The sequence below is a fragment of the Arvicola amphibius genome, chromosome 2 (genome assembly GCF_903992535.2).
Source record: "Arvicola amphibius chromosome 2, mArvAmp1.2, whole genome shotgun sequence".
In the NCBI taxonomy this organism is placed as follows: Eukaryota; Metazoa; Chordata; class Mammalia; order Rodentia; family Cricetidae; genus Arvicola; species Arvicola amphibius.
The window spans coordinates 170,809,338-170,832,053 of NC_052048.2; the positions used below are offsets into that span (position 1 = coordinate 170,809,338).

General features: G+C 39.6%; 1 protein-coding gene across 8 annotated transcripts in view; it reads right to left on the bottom strand.

Annotated features, from left to right (window-relative positions):
- The window catches only part of Cadps2 (calcium dependent secretion activator 2), a 510,179-nt gene that overhangs the window by 100,530 nt on the left and 386,933 nt on the right, over positions 1 to 22,716 (bottom strand). For 4 of the 8 annotated variants that reach the window (XM_038320974.1, XM_038320973.1, XM_038320977.1 and 1 more), the window contains exons 15-17: positions 20,506 to 20,569; positions 17,322 to 17,445; positions 15,441 to 15,461 (exon numbers count right to left, since the gene is read on the bottom strand). In XM_038320974.1, the coding sequence (XP_038176902.1) occupies positions 15,441 to 15,461; positions 17,322 to 17,445; positions 20,506 to 20,569 (209 nt within the window). The remainder of the gene's footprint in view (positions 1 to 15,440; positions 15,462 to 17,321; positions 17,446 to 20,505; positions 20,570 to 22,716) is intronic. The other 4 variants (XM_038320981.1, XM_038320975.1, XM_038320980.1 and 1 more) reach the window with 1 other exon arrangement.

Consider the following 22,716-nt stretch of genomic DNA (forward strand, 5'->3'; position numbering starts at 1 on the left):
TCCTTCATGAATTTCAATGCACTCCTCTTGGCTGGGATTATTCTTCATTCTGGAACATTTTTCGTTTTCTATGATAACACTCCTTGGCTCCCTAAAGCTTATTCTTTTAATTATTCCTCTGCACATTTAAGAAGAGCTTCCACTGGGGAAAAGGCAGGGAGATGGGAAGCTGCAAGCAGACAGACTGACTGCTTTGCTGTGGTATGCTTTAATTAGGAGTCAAGACTTCAAGGAGCACGTAGACTCCTAGGGTGTGCTCCCTGACTGTTTCCTTGCTGCCATTTCTTGTCAGGGTCCCAAGTGGTGGATGAGAAATGATGTTTCTGGTGAAGGTTGCAAGGGCGCCTGGGAAAATGACTACGCACATCACTTCTTTTTCCCATATTTGATATGTTGATTTATCATGCCTTTGATGTAAACTTCATTTTAACATATTTACTTGATAAAATAGTAAATATCCAGGTAAACTTTATGATTGGACCTCATCACAGCTTGATGAGATCTGTAAGTATCTGGAACACACATGGACCTATGAGCCATGTGTTCCACACCATTAACTCCTTAGGCCTTCTTTGTTGGCTCAGGACATTTCTCTGGGGCAATGAAGCAGTTGGAAAGTCAAGGTTGTTATTCGTTTTCTGGCACCTCCTCTTGACAGCCCGACTTTTGATGAGAGGCCTGGTGTCAGACCTAGGGCAGTCAGACTCCAGGGACTCTTAAAATGGGCCAATACTCATGGGTCTTCTAACCTTCAGAGGGAAAGAAGATGGGAAATTAGATACCTTCTTTCCCATTAATCCAAAGACCCCCTCCCCGACCTGCCTGACGCTGTAGAACTTGTGTGTAGGTTGGATGGTTCTGGGGTAGCCTCTGAAATGGGTGCCCTAGAGAGGACAGATTGGAAGGCAACCTCACAAAAGCATGGGAGAGGTTCGTAAAACTCAATGTCACAGATTTTTTTTTTTGTTGTTGTTAAAACAGTGCTTCCCAGATAACTAAGCAGAGGGTACACAGCACCAATGACATCCTCTCTGCAGTTGAAATGATGTTATGGTTCCAGGATTGCTGACACCCACAGATGGAGTGTCTTCACTAGAAGTGTTATGCATCAGAACTACCTGAAGGCCTTCCTGAAATACAGTTTCTTGGCATCACCTCCAAAGTGTCTGATTCCACTGTCTTGGGTGAGGTCTCAGAATTTGCATTTTGAAATGGTTGCCAGGTGATGCTCCTGATGTCGGTCTCAGGAGCACACTGTCAGAACTATCTGCACTCACGAAAGATGGAGTTAGACTCAAAGGTGCTCTATATAAAGTCTATTTCCTCCCTTATTCGAAGTTAAGCGGTATCCTTTCATCCTTGCAAGTGTGTGTCTGTGTTTGTGAGTATGGACAGGAGTGTGATATGTATGTGAACAAAAGTCAGAGAAGAACCTCGCTTTTGACCTTGTTTGAGGTGGGGCTCTTGTTCACTGCTACATACACCAGGCTAACCAGCCTGGGAAGGCCTGGGCATTCTCTAATTTCTACTTCCCATGTTGCTATAGGAATACTGGGATTACAGGTGTACACTACCATAGGCATTCTCTGGGTTCTGCGGACCTGAACTCAATCTCTTATGCTTGCACAGAAAGCATTTTACCCCACTAAGCCACCTTCCCAAGACCTCAGGCTTCATCTTTATATAGACATCATTTAGGTCAAGAAAAAAAAGATTTTTTTTCTTGCAAAGTCAGAATAAGGTTTGCATTTTTGCACGGTTATCATAAAATGGCATCCATTTCTGGGCAATTCTGTCTACGAATGAAAATAATCTGCAGTGGTATGACTTCCCTACAGTTGCTTAGAATCTGCAAGTGTGCTGATGCTTTAATTGTTTGAAAACAGTAAGCCTGTGGCCTCCTACTTCCATGACTCCCTTTGGGACCAACTCATCTAATGACTGTCATTACAGCACAGTTACAAGGCATACTACTTTAGAATTAGGTACACTAATAATACGGTGCTTTGGACGAATTCTTCTACAGTTACTGTCACATTAAATACTCTATCTGAATTGGCTTTAACATGAATAAATTCCTTTTTTAGGTCAACAGCAGACCACAGTGAAGAAGGTAACTGGGGTATAAGTCTTGGGCAGCCGCAGAAGATTTAAAAAGAGGGACTGCCATAAACCACCAGTATGTGGCAGTTCATGAGTCACGGGCCACAACAGACGAGGAAAAGTCACTGATTTGATGTGATACTTCCTTTAGGGGAAATTTGGAGACATATCTACACCTTCCCCTTTGCTTAAAATCCTTCAAATAGGGCTGAAGAGATGGCTCAGGGGTTAAGAGCGCTTGCTCTTGCAGAGGACCTGGGTTCAATTCCTAGTATTCACATTAGGGCTCACAATCATTTGCTGAACCCAGTTCCAGGGAATTCAACAAGGCATGCAGTCGGCACGCATACATACATGCAGGGAATACATTCATCCACATAAAGTCAAATAAATACAAAAGCAAGAGGTCGTGATGATGGACTATAGCAAACAGAAACTAACGTTTTATCATGTTCGAAGATGTTATACTATACGGCTTATCAGAACATTACTAAAGTTGTGTTTTCATTGAGAGCATGTGTGTCTCTAAGTTTCCAGAATGAAACAGTCAAAGGCTTCCTAAGAAGCACACACCTCCAGCAGAGCTGCTGCCTGTGAAAGTTTCCTATAGTTCAGAGGTTTCCTCTTCCATATAATACAGATGTGCAAGTATATTATATCCCATCACCAATTAGTCTGTTTTGTTTAGTGTTGGCTTTCTGGCCACCTGGCCATATTCTGTAAGTAAGGAATCCTTCTTAATTTCCCATACCAGGATACTTGCGCAGGCTTTGAGCACTTACCAACTCTGCTCAGAGAAAAGGAGAAGCCTGTCAGTTTGCATTACTCTGATTTGGAAAGAGCCTTCCTAATGCATCTCAGCTGCTCATATTAACAAGGTGATGCAGGAGCCACAATGCTACATGTCACTTGGTTTACCTGTTGACACGCCGCTAGTAAATAAACAGGGGCTTACCAATCACGTGCTTTCAAGTTGTGACCTGGGAGAGTGACAGGCTACGGAACTGCTTGTGAAAGTGGAGACGCTTGTTATTGCGAGGGAGCATTTATCTGTGAATCACATTCCATATGGAAGTTAAAAAAAAAAAAAAGCCAGAAAGAACCAACAACAAATCCGTGACATACTGTCAAGTGAGCTGAGCAAACTGACATATTTTTTGAGACCTTTTAGGAAGCAGGTGTTGAATGCCTGTAAATGAGATTTTCATGCATCTTCAGAGGAATGAGGGAAAACTCTAGCAAAAGCATTCAGAGTGTCATGCATTGTGTCCCCCCCCCCCCATCCCGCCCAGGCCCGGCTGAGGGATAGTTCCTGCTGGGGAGGACACGGAAGGGGCTCTACAGGAAAGTTTCTTGTCTGTGGGGTGCTCATGTTCTCGGTCAGAACTTTTTCAGTAGGCTCCTCTTTATCACAGGTTGATTGGTAGAGGAATGAAAATTCTTTCTAGTTATAAGAGACTCTGAAAATGCTCAGTATCCTGATTTATTATCTAGTAGCTTCATCCATTTCTATGTAAAAAAAAAATGAAGGAACTAAAATGGAATATGTCATTTTTAAAAAGAATGTTAAAACAGTTTGTTTCGAGCTTAGGTATAAAAAAAAATGGAGAGGACTGACTAAAAGGGTGAAAATTATATCCTGGGATAGTTAATAGGAACTACACTCATGAGGTAGGGCATTTCCCTTATTACGCAGGCATCCTAATCTCTCTGGAGACTAAGGTTTCATTCAGGAAGACCAATTTTCAGTCATCGCATTGTAAGCATCCAATCTTTCCCTAGGGATGTGTATTCCAAATTTCTTTCAGATGAAGCATCCCAGGCTCCCATACAGACTGACATTTCTGCTCATTGATCATGGGCTCTCACGATGGTTTTGTAACTTGTATCTGATAAGACAAGTCCTAAGGGCACTTTTGTTCAATTAGTTCATCAGTACCCTTCTTTCTAAATTGAGATTTTAGGATAGACTTAGAGTTCATAAAAATATAATTTTGATGAACCAAAAAATTGAATTTATCGAGCTGATTTAGACTTTGATTGTGGTGAAAGGGCAGAGGCTCTTGGAGTGTATTTCATGAACTACTGGTGCTGCATAAGACCTTTCAGAGCGCAGATATCAAAACCACTTCCACATTCTAAATTTTGATTTTTGCCTTTGAAACTCTGCTGACATTTATACTAATCATACAGAAGTAACAGTAGAAAAACCTGCTGTCATCTTAGTGCGATGCATGACCATGCTACTAAATTTAATTCTTCACCACCAAAAACTTAAGAAAAAAAGGGAACAGTGTCTTCCAGATCCAACAGGGCAGCTGTATGCATGAACTCATAGGGTTTGCGACCACATGCATAAGACCTGTGCATGCTCAAGCCAGAGAAATTCCAACAGGGGGAAGGGAGGTGGACATGAAGTCAAGAAAACGCTACTGGCGACTGAGAGCCAGTAGGAAACGGAGTGTCGGTTTTCATTAACAGCAACAAAAGCCACCTGAGAACATAGGGGCAGCAAAAACTGAAATTGATGGGTGTAATTAAAAAAAGAGAGAGAGCATAGAGTTGGGTAGGCAGGAAAGAGGGGGTGTAGTTGAGAGGAGTTGGGGAGGGGTGAATATGGTGAAAACATCTTGTATGATGTTCTTGAGGAACAGGCCATAAAGTATTACACAGTATTTGCCAATATTAGAAAGATAATTCACTGAGTATGTTTTTCCCTAGAATAATTATGTGAGGTGAATACTTACATCATCATTTCTAATGGCACACACTATTTCATTTGTTATCCTATGTATTCCTCAGGAGTCTACTTATTGTGGCATAAGAGCTCAGCTCTTTGGAAGGCATTGAGAATGGAATACAGGACAGTCCATGGCAAAATCTCTTTTTGGGAGTCTAAGGAGGGAGGAATTTGAGCTTTTGGGCAGACCTACCTGGCAATGTATCATGAGATACTGCAGCAGATTATTATGAATCTACTGCGGTCCCTGTGGACCAGGAATCACCTTTAATCTGTTATGTTTAAAAACAGTAGTACTTGCACAATAATCTCCTTGGCTTGTAACCATGTAAACTTGGGAATTTGGATAGCACAGCAGCGCAGGGGTAGCTCACCCAGTCCGTTCTTGTTTTCATTAACTCACACTTTAACAGAAGTAGAAATGTCTTACCACCAGGCACAATACATGCTTGAAAGCCACACCTCTTGAGAGGTAAGAAGTAAAGGCAAGGGGAATCAGGGGAAGCCTATTTATTCTGTGACAGCAGCTGAAGAGGTGTAGAGTTCAGGATGCACATTTTGAACAGTGATACCATGTTTAAAAATAGAAGGGAAAGATCTAGAAAGAAGATGCAGGTACCACTCACAGGACGATGAAGAGATACACAATGAAGTGACAATTATCCGAAAAGATATGGGTGGAGTTGGGATCAGCATTACAGGACAAAGAACTGGCTCTGAAGTGGATGATTACTTGGGTCTTCATCAGGATCAATTTTTCCTTTCTAGGCTAGACTGACACAGGAACTATATTTGATATTTAAATGTTATGTGCCTTAGGATGATTGAGAACACAAGCCTCCTCTCATACTTGTCAGCATGGTGGACTTCAGCTTTCTGATTCCTTACAAATATCTACACCCTTGCCACTCCGGGTCTTTAGTTCTTTAGCACCAGAGGATAGTGTTGGTGCGATTCATTCCAATTTGTGGGTGGATCCCTAAAACCAAAGGGAACATGAAGAGTTTCCAGTAGTCCTAAATGGAGAAGCATATCCTGCCACTGTTCTGAACCTACACCCGGGAAAGCAGGAAGGATGCTGAGGGAACACAGACTTGGAACTGATGGAATAGATTTAGGAGTTCAGAAGCCTCATTCTTCTATCATCCCTGACACTCTGGACATGCACTGTATAGGTTCTAAGAGTGCTGCAAGACTCATTTCAGGTTTCTGCAGTGGACAAGCGCACATCTCTTTTCCTCATTTGACTTCTTGCACAGTTACCTGAATGTGCAAGAAGCAACTGGTCCACTGCACACCAAAGACTTTCCTTTGTGTTGGAAAAACTGAAGCTACACACAGACTCCAAAACCTTGTTAGGAATGAGCAAGTAATACGTTCATTTGCCATTTCTGGTTAGTAATATTTGCAGCCCCTGCTTATAATGCCTCCAAACATCTTTCCATCCGTAGGAATGAATCTGCTTATGCTATAAAAAGCTAATTAGTGGGAATATAAATTACATAGCATGGGGTATTTTCTTCTGTAGTTAATGAGTAGGTGGAGAAAAGTTGAAGCAAACCAACAGACAGAATCCTTGTTCTTTCTAAACCAGAGAAAGAAAAGGCAAAGTGAATTGGTATTAGTATTAGTATAATCAATCTGGCAGGATTAATGAAGTTCAATTCAGTAGAAGGATAAAAGCATATTAATAATAATAGTTTTATTGGATTATATTACCCGACAGAATCTAAGCAATATGTGGCTATTAGGAAAAAAAGTATCTTCTTAGGTAATTTAAACATGTCATTACCATGTGAAAAATACCCATATCTTTAAAAATATAGTACAGAAATGAATCTTGATATGATCCTTCAGCCAGTGGTCACAACAGGTAGACCAGTGTATTCACTAGGTCTTTAGAGTGTGTTCATAAATTTCTTTTGCTAAAAACTTTGGGGCACTAAGAATTCAGATTTGAATGGTTTCCTCGAATATGTTATAAAATACAATTTCTTCCTTTTGTTCTATTATCAGATATTCTTATCTATGGGTGTACCACTAATTAGCAGGTAGTTTAGAAGCAGAGATTTTACTGTGTGAAAGATCCCATTATTTCTAACACACAGTTCAAAAAGTCAGATGGGAATTCTTCAATTACCTGTTGGTTTCTACTGGGTCAAGACTCAGTAGTCTTCAGTTTATAGATTATTTTCTGCAAAGTGTTGTCATGCTTTGGAAAATGTATTTTGTGTCTATCATTTAGGTTGCAGAAACATCAGTTCATGCTGACATCTATTTTTAAAATTTAAATTAATTTTTAAAATCTTGTCTATATGCATGTGTTTGTGTGTACGTGTAGTGACATCCATCTAACACTAAACAAACTTAAGTTTTTAAGCCAGCACATCCAAGTTCTGTGAGAGAAAATAATCATTATGCTAGAAATACTGGCAAGAAGCTACTCACTGCTGACAAGACACTTTCAACAGCAGGGCTATTTTGAATATACCTCTGTTTCTTGGCACACAGATCTTAAGCAAACTCTACTTATTATTTATCACTCTCGCCTGACAATGTAGTGTAGTGCTAAATTAAAATGCCACCCAGATGGCACACACATCCTTATGACGTAAGGACGGCCACAGTGCGACTTCTTTTCTCCAAAAGAGTAAGCACAGAGTCTCCTGGGAAAGCATTTCTGTGCCATTCAACTGGTACTCTGGAGATGAGTCCACTGGGAATTGGATCTGGGAACCTAGCAACGCGAGGACCCAAATGGGTCTTTACAGCACAAAGTCCTCTCCTGTTCCATCCGTGCCAGGCACCTCCAAAGTCATAGATTCAAAAGCAGCCTATTTAATAAAAATCTATACCAAAGAACCATGTCAAGGCTAGCTCTGAGAAGCATGCGTACATTGTAAGTCACAATACAAAGCATAGTTGCTAGAGCATCACAGGGATTGATGGCATACGTATTACTGCTGTTCTTATCTATAAGAAACACCTTGAACTAGATAATCCAAAGGGATTTTTCATGAAAAACAACTCCTAGTTTGTGTTATCAACCCATTCAATTTAAGAAGAATAAGCAATTAGGAAGATGAGGTTTAAGTGTCATGATGAATTCTAGATTATAATACGTTAATCTCACTGCTACAAAACTAGCAATAAAAGTAAACAGATTTTTAAAAACATTGGTTTTGGTACAATGTAAATCAAAGATTATTTATGAGGTATAAAAATATATAGAAAAAATATACAAATATAAACCTAATTAATTAGTATTTCATAGTCCCCAAGTTAAATAAGAATTACATTTCCTAAATTTCAAATGTTCCAAGTGAACTAACAGCTCAAAGGAAACATGCAATGCCCAAGAAGGAAAAACATCAAATGAGGTTATTTGTTTTCATCAATTTATCGCCAGATCCTAAAATCCCTTTATTCTACACACACGTGCTTCCAATGGACAACAAGAAATCCCAGAGGATGGATGAAACCGTGAATCACAATTGAGCAGCATGGCGGATCATGGAACACTGGAGAGGACGGATTGCTCCATACTGTCTATGCAGCTGGAACCTGTGCCTCCTCCAATCCCGCACTGGTTCCATGCTGCCTGTCTCTCCTGTAATAAGAGCATGCGACTCTGCTTTATTTTCTAATCCTGTTATTTTTAAGTGGCTAGTTTCCGCCCTATATTTTAATTATTCAGTGATTGGTTTGAATGACCTTTCACAAGGCAGCTTGCCAGCTCATGGATGTTCTTTCTGCTGTAAGTAGCCAGACAACTGTCTGTGTTGGGAGCTCATTTGTTCATTCGATAAATATTTACTGGGTTCCATGCATGTGCTGCGCCTGGCACTTCGCTCTAAATTGGGGATGAATCCATTACTGAAATACATACCCCTCTCCTCGTGGCGCTAACACTACAGGATGGTAAAGAGGAGGAAGGAAGACTATGGTCTTCTCTGGTTTTACAGACAGCAAGAATTTTTAACGACAACTGAGACACATGTGGAAAAATTTAGCTAAGTGAAAATGTAATGATACCAACTGTTCAAGATGGAGACAGTAAAGGAAAAAAGCACACAATGGAAGCCCAGGCACAATGAGCTTTAGTGGCCTACTTACAAGGTGTGTGGCTCTGGATAAGTTGTTTAGCCGCTCAATCGATTTTTTGAAATAATAATACGCACCACAAAGTTTCACTGAAAGTGGTAATGAGGTGACGTCTGTAAACTGTTAGAGAGGGCCTATTACAGAAATTTTGTCCCATATTAATAAGTAACTTTATTTTGTACGTAGTGATGAATGAATGTTAACCAGTAGCTTCTGTATAGATGGCTGAGGAGGGTGTTATAAAATGTTATCTTTTCAGTCTGAACGTCTTAGAGGCCCAGCAGCTAGTGGAGAAAGAACAGGATGCATTTCTGGGTCTCAGAGACCAGGCAGTATCCGAAAGATGCAGAATTTTGATAATGGTAGCACAACTCCTTTTTCTGAAAGTCTCAGTGACTTCTATAAAATACCCAATTTTTGTAAACTTCTAGGACATGCAGTCTGACAGATCACAAAATCATAAGAAATCTTGGGCAGGCTTTTCTTCTTTCCTTGGTAGTTCAAGAGATTTTTTTGAAGGATACATAAATAGAAAGACATATAATATTTGCATTTTTATTCACTTTTAAAATCACCCTGGGTCATGTATCAGAAAACCTCCTTGGGATGGCCTACTACTAAATGCAATTAAAGGAATATACATTTCATACATTTCTTAAAAATCTTTCATTGATTTAGAACATTCCTCATGTTTCTGTCAATCTACCTACATCAAAGAATATACTTATTTTTATTTTTTATATATAAGCATTTAACTTTAACCAAATTATTTCTCTTAAAGCTGCTGAGTTGTCTAGGTAAATGGATCGTAAATAGGAGTGAAGGGAAGATGTCCTATCAGGGGCAGCCGGGCATATGGCAAGGATCATTTCTTCTCCTCCTCTCTTTAGCCACATAGTACAAGTGCCTCTACTCATATGTCCAGACAGTGCACTGAGATCTCTCTTTATTTCATAGAAGAAAGAAAGTCCCAAAGGCTAAGTATCAGGACAGAGTCTAGTCTGGGATAGATAACATCCATCTACAAAAGTGTGAAAGGCCTGAAACTGAGAAGCTTCTGTAAAGCAAAGGACACAGTCAATAAGACAAAAAGGCAGCCTACTGAATGGGAAAAGATCTTGACTAACTCCACATCAGAGAAAGGACTGATCTCCAAAACACATGCAGAACTCAAGAAATTAGACACCAAACTACCAGATAATCTAATTAAAAATGGGGTACTTCTAGAACTAAGCAGAGAATTCTCAACAGAAAAATCTCAAATGGCCAAAAGACACTTAAAAGAAATATTCACCATCCTTAGCCATGAGGAAAATGCAAATGACTCTAGGATACTATATTACACTTGTTAGAATGGCTAAGATCAAAACCACCAATGATAACTTATGCTGGTGAGCATGTGGAGTAAGAGGAGCACTCCTCCACTGCTGGTGGGAATACAAACTTATAAAACCATTTTGGAAATCAGTATGGCGGTTTCTCAGAAAACTGGGAATCAACCTACCTCAGGATCTAGCAATTCCACTCTTGGGCATATACCCAAAGGATGCTCAATCATACTACAAATGTCACTACAAGGACATTTGTTCAACTATGTTCATAGCAGCATTATTTGTAATAGCCAGAACCTGGAAACAACCTAGATGTCCTTCAACTAAAGAATGGATAAAGAAAATATGGTACATTTACACAATAGCATACTACATACCAGTAAAAAAACAATGGCATCTTGAAATTTGCACAAAAATGCATGGAACTAGAACAAACCATCCTGTGTGAGGTAACCCAGACCAAGCAAGATGATTATGGTATATATTCACTCATAAGTGGATACTAGCTGTAAAGCAAAGGATAACAAGTCTATAGTCTGCAACCCCAGAGAAGCAAAGTAACAAGGAGAACCCTAAGAGAAACATATATAGATCCACCTGGAAAGGGGAAATAGACAAGATCTGAGAAAATTGGGAGCATTGGGGTAGGGAGAGAAGGGAGGGCAGAAGGGGACGAGAAGGGGAGAAGGGGAAAAGGGAGAACTTGAGGGAACAGGATAGCCAAGATAAAGGACAGAAATGAGAGCAAGGAAAGAGATATCTTGATTGAGGGAGCCATTATGGGTCTAGCAAGTAACATGGCACTAGAGAAATTCCCAGGAATCCACAAAGATGACCCTAACTAAGACTCTAAGCAATAGTAGAGAAGAGACCTTAACTGACCTTGCTCTGTAGTCAGATTGATAACTATCTTAAATGTCACCATTGAACCTTCATCCAGCAACTGATGGAAGCAGAGGCAGAGACCCACAGCAGAACATTGTGCTGAGCTCCGAAAATCCAGTCAATGAGTAGAGTGAAAGGAGTAAGAATATGAACAAAGAGCTCAAGACCATGATGGGAACACCCACTGAAACAGGTTACCTGAGCTAATGGGAGGTCACCAATTCTGTCCTGACAGGGAAAGAACCGGCACACGACCAAACTAGGCTCTCTGACTGTGAATGACAGTTGTATGGCTGGGACGGACTGCTGGCTCACTGGCACTGGGACCAGAATTTATTCCTAATGCTTGCGCTGGCTTTTCGGGAACCCATTCTCTTTGGAGAGATACCTAGCTCAGCCTAGATATAGTAGGGAGAGCCTTGGACCTTGCCCAAAGCAAAGTGCCTTATCCTCTCTGAGGAGTCGATGTTGGGTGGGGTTGGGGGAGAACTGTGGAGGAGGAAAGGGAGTGGGAACTGGGATTGGTATGTAAAATGAGAAAAGATAGCTTCTTTAAAAAAAAAAACAAAAAATATTATATGTACAAAAAAGTGGGAAAGGCGTAGATAATCTTGTTAGTAGGTTGTGATAGTAGCTTTCAGAACAACCATATTATATTTTGTAAGGGTTTCAATGGTATTGTTGGTCCAGACTCCAATTCCCAGCCTGCCAAGCACTTGGACCCCTTCTCCACATAGGAAAAATGTTTGGGCCTCCTGTACTCAACAGCCAATGGCAAGCTTCTAAGACCAGTGTTCTCCAAGGACAAGAAGAGGATTTGAGATTGCCTGTGTCGCTAAAAAGCTTTCTCATTTTTGCTCATGTATCCCTCCCAGATCTGTCTAGGGGCGTTTGACAACTTACGGTACTGTTCTTTAACAGGTTTCATGGTCCAGGATTAACAGGATTCAAGTGTATCTTCAGAGGTTCAGAGTTCCCAGTTTACTTTAATTGTATTCTAAAATGTCCATACCTTTTAACCTAAAGCAATAGCCTTTTGCTATGATGTAAATCTGTTCCAGTTCTCTTACAGGTTCCTGGAAAAGTTCTACTGCTGTATCAAAATCAGGTCTGGTAATAAACTAACAGTCTCCAGAGCCTTTTGCTAACCCCAGCCAGTTTCAAGTCTATTTTACAGGTCACTCCTACTGTCTGGGCCAAGACCAACTTACAAAGCGCTCTCCAGATAACACCAAACACCTGCACCACCTCCTGGGACTTCACCTTTGGTGCCAACTCTCCCAGATGAAGGGCACCTACCGACTAAAATCTGGTTGTATCTGATACACCCGAGCCTCATCTGTCTAACTAGGGCACTTCCCTATTCTATTCTTTATGGCAGTTAATGCATAGGACCAGTAATAACATTTTTTTTCTCCTAGCCACCTGCCTTCTCGTCTTCCTCAAAAAGCAGCTTCCTAAGGACTCCAGGATGACAGCAAACTGGATGCCACCCCAGCCACTCCTCTCGCCGAGCGTGAGTGTGCCAACTCTCATCTCTCCCCTCTACCACATCACCCCATGCCCGCAGGAGGTAGCCAGACTTGAGCCAACATCCATTTATTCAAAGAGCCTAAAATGTTAGTCATAAATATCACCTAAGCTCCTTGTCACACCGTTATATCAAAAGAGTCTAGAATGTTGGTCTGGACTCCAACTTCCAGCCTGACAAATGCTGGCCCCCCTCCCTGCTGGGGAGGGTCAGGACCACTCACACAGGGTACTTAGGGTCATGCCAGAGCAAGGAACAAGGAGTGTGCCGTTTATTAAACATGGGCATTTGATTTGGCTTAATCTGGTTTGATTGGAGTTCTTTGCACTGGTGGAGAGGCTTTTCTTAACAGGTATATTTTAATATATTTCTAATTATTTATTTGCTTGTTTTCTGAGTGTGCGCATGACACATGTGAGAAAGCCTGTGAACAACCCAAGGAAGTCTGTTCTTTCCTTCAGCCATATGTGTTCTGGGGAATGGACTCAAATTGTCAGGCCTGGCGTAAAGTATCTTTATCTGCTGAGCCATCTTTTGGGTGGCTTCGTAAAATATTTTGAAAGAGTTTGTTAAAAAAAAACAACAACATGGGACTGCTGATATCGTGTGGACTGTCATGTGTGGAGATGCTAAAAATCTCATTTTTATTCTAATTATCTGTTTTTTTCTCAAGTGCAATCAGTAACTGTTGTAGGTGTTTTTCTTACCCCCCTTTGTGTCTCAGTGTTTTGTACCTGTCACATTTCAGAACTCAGAGTCTAGAAAATAATAGAAAAAGCTTCCCGCTCCTCGCCAAGAAATAGAGTCCTTAGTAGAAGATGTGTGCTTTAAAATGAAAGGAGAAGTTGTCTGTAACACTGCAAGTGGATGCGATAGGAGCACGGTTTACCCACTTGTCTCGTGCACTATTGTTTCCAGATGGAAACTAATTAACGAAAGTTCAGAACACTGACTCTATCACCAGGTTCTGTGCCCAGACACAAGAGGAAGAAGGCAATAAACATTCTGCTTGAAGGAGTCTGAAGGGGGGACAGGGAGAAAGTACAGAAAATGATACACACAGTTAAATTGATTACAGTTGTGGTAAGGAGTGAAAAAAAGAAAAAAGGAAGAAGACCGTTAACATTTCAGAGATTCAGAAACATCTATACCCATACATATACCCACCTACAGACACAGACACAGACACAGACAGACAGACACACACACACACACACAAACACACACACTTTCCTAAGACAGGGATTACAGCCTCTGTTCATTTGTTCAGAGTTAAGAACATCTTCCTTTTGCTTGATAGCAATTTTGCTTTATATTCTCATGCCAGCTTTCAGACTTGAGAAAGGAAGATGGTTCTCACTTCTGTTTGTGAGAACCCTTCAGATATTGGTAACCACTTCCGAATAAGATGAGTATCCATGCTTAATACATAATGTATAACATGTATGGCATCTAGTTTCTTATCTTGAATTCATATAAAACTACTGATGATCTTCCAGAGACAAATAGCATATATTTTCCCTGCAAAGCATTAGCAATAGTTGCTTAAAAAAAGTTCCAAGTATTTTAGCAATAATTGCAAAAAATTTTTTAAAAAAGTATTTTTAGTATCCTAGTGTAAGGGATCAGACAATTGCTCTGACATGGGAGTTACTTATAAACGTCAAAGCATACAGCCAAGAGGAAGGAAGACAACACAATGAAAAGGCAACCTGTGATGAGAGAAAATACATCCAAGAGAGAGCTAACATTTTAAATATACAACACAATCCAATTAATAGCAGAAATCCTCAAATAACTCAATCAAAATGGACAAAAGATCAGAATTAGACATTTATCAAATGAGGACCTACAAATGGCCAACAGGTCTCTTCCTTATAAGAAAAATGCTCAATGCCACTAATCTTCATGGGAATGCAAGTAAAATCAAAATGAAATATTACCTGCTCTTGAACAATGATGGTCACAAAACCCCCACTGCCTAATATAACAAGCGGTGGGCAAGGACATGAAGGGAAGAGCTTAGATACCATGGGTACCAATGGAAATGGGTACACATGCTATGGAAAAGATGCTATGAAGGAGCATGAAAAAGATAAAAATATAGAACTACCATAGGGTCTGCTATACATTCAAAAGAAGAGAAATGAAAATCTCCAGGTATCTGTACTTCCATCTCACTGCAACTTTATGCACCATAACCAAATCACAGAAGCAGTGTCTACTGACAGACAGAGGCTGTGGCAAATTTGGTAACACCATCATGGTAACAAAGCAAACCGGCTATGGTAAGGCAAATACTACGTGGCAGCACAGAGTGCTCTGTAACGTCGGGAAAGACAGAGAGTAGACTGGTTTCAAGGCCGGTAAAGTAGGAAAGCATCACCTCTGTTGTGTGAAGTTTCCAGTCACAAGATCAGTAAACTGTACAGACAAACCATGCATCAGAGTGAGCTCTGACCAGAAATGCTGTTTTGCACACATAAAAAGTGCTATGAGCACACATAGTTAGTTCCTCTTTTTTCCTCTTCCCAACCTGGTTATAATAATAAGGAAGAGGGTAGGAGGAAACTTCTGGAAGTGGTACACAGGTTTATAATAGGCTCTGTGAACGGTTCCACGGCTGCATTTTTATATACATTAAATATATGCTAAGTTTTACGACAGCGGTACTTCAAAGATGTTTCTAAAAAGTCATATGCCACCACATTAGAAATAACAGCACGTGCATGCAGAAACACATTACCTGGGTCCTTTTCTGCAGGCCCTAAAACATAAGAAAAGAGAATTTAAGGCTAAGCAAGCAAAGAAAATTAGCCTGTCTTCCTACTTCTAAATCATTTTATATGATCTTGCTCTGGCCTGAACATTAAAAATAAAATAAAATAAAAATAGGAAAGTTAGAAGTAGGAACTAAAAAAGCAAACAAGCTTTCCTCAGTGAATGAGCAAACATTTTATATTTTTGAAGTAAGACATCTTGGCAGTCCTTCTTGAGTAGATTGCTGGGATCCATTTTCTAGAATACTGTCATATTAAACTCAAGATGACTCCAGGAAAGTGCACAATGGGAGGATCCCTGCTTCCTCTCCATTTGGTCTTAGAACAGACTTCTCTCTGTACAAGTAAAAGAAGATCTTCCATTTCTTTTACAATGGGCTCTACAACTATAAACTACGAGCAACTCAGAGAAATGCAGTCGATTACCCTCTCTGCATTCTTGCATAGCAGGAAAACACGTCGTCAGAGGCGCTCAGAAAAGTTGCCTTCAGTGAATTTTAGATCGGAAGCATATTTGTACCAAATGATACGATAATGGTTGACGGTCCCCACAAACTTCTCCCCTGAGATAGTTGAAAGTTTTTAATATCAGCTTGTATATCAGTTCTTTTAATCATGTTTGGAACACTCAAAAAGTCCTAAACATGAAAACTACATGAACGAGTATTCAAAAGTGAAAACCAAAGAGTTCATCTTTCATTTCCTTCAAATGACCGAGTGTTCATTGCGTTTGCTTTAACACAACATGATATCGTAATTAATGATGTTAAGCTGGTAACTAAGGAGGTTTCATGTTGTTACTCTCGTGATATAATATTGGTTGCTATGGTGACGAGATGGCTTTTTTGTTAATCACTCAGGAGGTTGGTTATCACATGCTTGTTAGAGAGCTTGTCTAGATTTGGAGAAAAAAAGGAAAGGCAGAACAACATTTATCTTTCTCACTGACCGAGAACTGATGCAAAGTATTCTAATACCAATTAGTTTCCAAATTAACCATTCACTAAGCAGGATTTTAAAAGATTAAAAGTTACCAAACTTTATCTTACAGGATGACTACGTTTTTATTTTAAGATATAAACATTTAGCAAGACACAAACTTTTCCTTTCTCTTTGGTAATGACACATGTATGATATAAGTCTGTTTTATGATTATTTGAACAAATAATTTTAAATCTTCAATACTTGAAAATCGTCCGTCAAAAGACTGGAAAATAAAATCTGATCTTGTGACTCTGCTACAACTTCCCATTTATTTATCTCTAAACATTTAAAATATCAGTGCCCTTAATGAACAAAATTCAAAGAGGAGAAAAAAAAGTGCACAGTCCTCTCAAGAGGTCTCATCTTCGAAACGCATCAATATAGAGCAATCAATTAGAAGCGGCAGGAAGTTCTATCGGCTTATGTCAGCCCTCCCAACAATCCACAAGTTTCTTCCTCTTCTGAACGACACTGCAGATCAAAAACTACAATTCCGTAATGCTACACTGACCCCGATCAGGAAAGAATCCACAGCCCATAGCTTAAATGTTAGGCATACTTACAGTAATGTCAAAAAAATACAACCCATGAAAACACCTTTTGGTTTCTTGCAAACTCAAAATAAGAACAAAGGACAACTTGAGCACGGATCCTAGGTCTTTCATTCAAGCCGAGTCCCAGGAGGCATATTAAAGCAATGAATAGGAAAAGCGCTTCAGTTCGCCAGCTGAGATTTTAATGAGACATTTCCCTTTGCCACGGCACAGGATTGTTCAGGGAGGGAAAGGACTTCTCAGAGAAAATTCAGTTAATAGGCATTGTTGGCTCTCACAGCCACTTCGGCAATTGCTCAGGGCACTGACCTTCAATTTTGGCATACTCCGTGAGCCTAGTGTAATTGATCAAGGCAGCTTTCTCCAGACATTTTCTGACCACTTTCTTCACCTCCTCTGCGGGGATAGGAGTGGCGATGTCTTTCATTAAAACCTACAGAGAGAAGAGGAGAGTGGGGGTGGGCGAGAAAGGAGAGAGGAGAGACACTGCATCAAATAAGGTCTAAAACCAAATTACACAAATTGCCCCAGACTTGAGTGTTCCTGGGAAGGGGGAGGGGTCCCCAGTAACTTGTGGGAAGTAATGAGTCGGCACTTCACAACTGGGACCTAATCCTTCAGTATTGGTTCCTCCTGGCTAAGCCTCATTTGTGCACATCAAAACCTCCCATAGGCCAGGTCACCAGGATTCAGTGTGACTGTCACTTTTCCTCCAGGGATCCACGACACCATTACAGCAGCTGTTTCAGATCAGGATTTCAGTCTTTGGCACAAGTGATAAACAAAGTTTGTCTTGTGTAGTCCTAAGGTAAACGCCCCAGGTCTTCTGAAAACAGGTGAAAAAAATCGTAAGGAAAACCCCGCCATGAACAGGCATAATTTTGGAGGTCTGTAAAAATTGCTAATTAAACGTCCATAATTGTGATCTGCTGAACACGAAGGGGTGGACTACACAAAGATGAAAGAAATTTCTTTGCTTTAGAGGAATGGACGCTTTGTGGGAGGATCAAGTGTTGAGGCACATGGAAACTTCTTCCTTCAGTTTTGAACAAGAAGAAGATGCAGGCCATTCTTTGCTGGGATCCTAAAATGTGTTCTTGGATCTTTTCCCATAACATGTTTCATTATTGGCAAGAAGCAAATACAGTTATATAAAAAGTTCGGAAGGTAATTTGAAATACTTTCTAACGAGGAAACCAAGCCTTTCACTTAGACTATTTCTTCGTGTATTGAAAGTAATTGTCATGCTTTGTTTATACCCAAACAATGATACGTATGATAAAATGGCAATATAAAGTGCTTTTTATGTGTGGTAAGCATTCTATCAGTTTCTTACCTTGAAATAACTACTAATGGAGACTGAGAATATCCATTAAAAACTTTATTATTTTAGTCTCTTTGCACCAATGTTTGCACACTCTTGAATATATTCTAGCATGCAAGCATCAATAACAACTGACAGTATTTTCAAGTGTATCTAGGCAAGATTTTCTTTCTTGAAAACAGCTAACTTGATCATTTAACATTTCTTTTATTATCACATTCAACTAGGACATATATATTTGGTACTTCAGAAATGCATAATAGATCTTTGTAGCCTAAAAAAATACCTTCTGTGCATAGTAAAATAAATATAAGCATCAAATGGGAACTATTATATTTAATGAGACATTTGTCAAAATTTATCTCAAGATGATGCTGTTCCATACACAGACTTATGAATTTTACCTAGGGTTCACATACTGAGAAACACTGAATAGTAGAAAGAGTATCTAAAAATTAGAGTGTATATGTTTACCTCAGGGATAAGACTCGGGTTTGGATAGTATTTCATTTTCTCTAGGAGCCTGAGCACTTCACGTGGGGCACTTAGGTATTAAAAATTTACTTGCAGATTTTATTGTGTTTTTGTAAGTTGTTAATAAGTAAAGAGAGATTTAAAGATAAAATGAAGAAATAGTCCTTAGCATTTCTCTTTCAGTTCAGGAAGAGATGTGATTAGGGACTGTAACTAGAAAGGGTCACACTGCCACCCGTCAAATCAAGGCACAGGGCATCTTTGGATTACTACCTCTTCCCTGCTGGGAGGAAAAGCTAGGTTCTGCCATGGAAACCAGGACACAGAGAGGTTGTGGGAGGCACCCAAGATGGTATTCTGTTACAAAGAGTAGAACAACTTTAAGAACTGACTTACTTGTAATAGCCTTAAGAAACAGAACAGAATAAATATCTTAAAAAGCCAAGGCTACCTTCAGCTTGTAACAACATAAAAATTTGAATAAACTTAACTTCATACTATTTCATTCGATGCACACAAAACAGGAGACAAGGTATAACACGAACTCAACCTATAATCTGAAGATTTCATTTAAATCACCCAGGCCTGCCCTTATCTCTCAAGTTATGAACAATGTTCCTGCTACCTCTTTCTAATAGATATACTAGGAGGTAGTATCGATTCTAAAGTTAGTTTAGCAGAAAAATAGACAAGATGAAGTCAATAAATTAGGACCAGCATAATAAAAACAAGCTACAGAGAATAAACAAAAATGTTTACAATTCTGATGCTGAAACGTTGCGAACACCATATTACTTAGCTGGCAGCATTTCGCCAACATTTGGAGATCAATAAACATGAAAAAAAATACTTTCCTCAACACCCACAGAAACAGCACACATTATGCCCTAAAATTGTTTTTAAGGATGGCTTTAAAAAGCTTAGCTGCAATGTATTTTTGTAGGAGAAATGCATTTCTATGCTATGTGAATTATTTGATCATAACACACCAAATGTAGAGCCTAAAAGGAACGGAAAGGAATGATATATCCACCATTTTACACAGGAAATGCTGACATGCATGAAGGCTATAACCGTTGGAAATACAGTGAATCTAAGAGGATAATAAAGGCGAGTGTGAAGTGGTTTGGGATGTAGAAACAACTAACAGCAAGCAAACAAACAACAATGACAACAACAACAAAGCATTTCATGAGATGATAAGTGGGCAGAAAGATGGAAAGATAGGCATCCTCAAAATAAAATGATAACATAATATCAGGGTAGTATGGTGGCGGGAAGGTGTCAAAGGAAGAAGGAGTGGGGAACGACGGGTACACCATTAGCGCAGTGCTGTGGGTTCAGCAAAATGCGCCAACTCATGGGGGCTGCTCAGTTCAACAGGTGAAACACAGCCCTCAAAAACAATGAACATGAACTCTACGGCATGGACAAGCTCACTGTGAGCCTTGTCAGTTTGGTTGCTCACCTTCCTGGACTTAGGGGGAGCTGGGAGGACCTTGGACTTAACATAGTGAAGGGAACCCTGATGGCTCTTTGTCTTGGAGAGGGGTGGAGTGGTGGGGGTATGGGTGAAAGGGAGGGGAGGGAAGGGGGAGGAGATGGAAATCTTTAATAAAAAAAAGAATATATATATATATATATATATATGATTAAAAAAAACCATAAACAGCATTTATAAGCCCTTATACATACCCTTTCAAGTAACGAAAGCGTAGCTTTTAGAGCACCCTCAGGTCGTCCAAAAGGAAAACAGTATCTTTAAAAACAAAAACAGGAACAAAAGACATCAACCATCTAATATTAACCCACGAGCTAAATGACTACAACTTTGATGACTTGACATTAGTGGAGAACCTTGAAGAGAAATGGAAGAGCGAGTTGGTTTGGAAGTTACTTTAACTGTAAAATTTTACCAAGTCTATGAATCTTAGGTCTTGAACTAGCTAGGTATCAATTATGATGAAAAGGATTATCAAGTCTTTATGATACATGCCCTAAAAGAACATACATTAAAGAGTCACTGTAGAGAAATTGTTACATAACATCTAAAAATTTCTTATTTAAGATTTGATATATTAGCTCCAGGAAAAAAGGAAATGGTTTTCTCATGCTTTTCTATATTCTTATGTGGAAGAAGAACATATATACATCCACTGTATACCGAACTTCTAAGATCAACAATGTTTCAAGACCCTTTTTAGGGACACTACGCAGTTACTGGTACTTAATTCTTTCACCTCCCTAGGACACATGCAAGCCCTGTGCAGACCTTTCTCAGAAGAGCCAATATTCCAGTGTTCTTGTGTGATGTATTCTAACTGCAGAGCAACAACTGGTTGCAGGTAATGGGACTATTCTGAAACTAAGACCAGACACATCTGTTCAAGGAGAAAGTGGACCCCTTCTAAAGTTAGTGGCCATAGGGTGCTAACAGATGTATTTTTATTTCACATCCATCTCCACATAGCACTGAGAACTGAGCTGGCACATAGCCTGCTGCAGCCACTGGTTTTCTTGAACTAGATTCAGCCAAGATCCCTCTCCCTCCGAAGCTGTAGTACCCTCCCCAGGATGCAGACTGCAGGCAGCTAGCTGTCTGTCTGTCATGCTGCTACCCCACTTCAACTTAGAAATCTGCAAATTAATGAGTTGGAACAGAGAGTTTGCTTATCTTCATGTCCTACTCAATTATCTAGTGGCCTCAGAATGAAATTATCTCTTTCTGTACTGTCATTTGAATGGGTTTATCTAGAAAGCACATAAGCTTCAAGTAAAAATTTGTTTACGAAATTAATTTAAAAAAAAGAATAAAAGATGTACTTCTTCCTTTAAAGAATGTATTTGCATTTGTTTGGAGGTTTATTTGCTAGTTTTATAGAAGTTTCTCCAGCATAGATAAATGTAAACGAACAATTTTCCGAGCTAGCCACCCAGTGTTTTCTTCAGAGTATTAATCGTTTATTAACTGTTAGACCATGTATTTGCTTAGTTTTGCCTCTCCCTGCCCCGTTCTCCCACGTCCAAACAATTTATTTTAATAGACTTTTCTGTGCCGTGGTGCTTCTTATGCGTTAGCAAATTAGCAAAGTAGCTCTAATTACTCTGTGTACTCTAAAGCTTAATCCACATTTAAATAAAGCACCACTTGGGTTCTTGTAGTTCCCTCCCCTGCTTAATCTTTTCAGTGTATTTGCATAATCCACCCGTTGTCTTTCCTATTGTTTATTTCCATTAACCTGCGGTGGAAACATTTTATGAATGGAACGTTACTGATCCTCAGATTACATTTAGCATTTCAGGGCTCTGAGGTCCCAATGGGTATGTTCTGAATTAGCATTGGCTGTGCAGGATGTGTAAATAATTCAGCACATTTAGAGTAATCCTGAATCAATAACATACAGAAAATAACTACACAGAAGCTTAATTAATCTTTATAATGCAAGAGTTTTAAAAGAAGGGAATCATTTTGCTCTGCCACTTTTTAGGATAAATATTTTGGCTTTTTGCCTCTCTTGACAGCTATGCACCAGCAAAGCAAAGTGGAAAACATTCAATTATTGAATAAAATTCAACCACATTTAAAACCTAGTCTGAGAAAACTGAAGGCAACCTCCTTCCCAGTTTGTTAAATGAATTTCACAGATAAATGAGCCAGGTTACACCTACCATACGATTAGTCACCACCCCCTTCCTTATTTAAATGCTTATTGAAATTCTATGTGCATGGCGCACACTTCCTCCAACAAGCTGTTTTGAAAGAGACCTTGCATCCTTCGTGTTTGTTCTGCCTTGCCCCAAATAATTTCTGTTTTAGAAAGTATAAAATAAAAAGATCAACTCTTAGCTGCTTCTTTTGACTTTTGAACTTCATATCCTCACACTGTGCACCTGTGATTTTGCTTC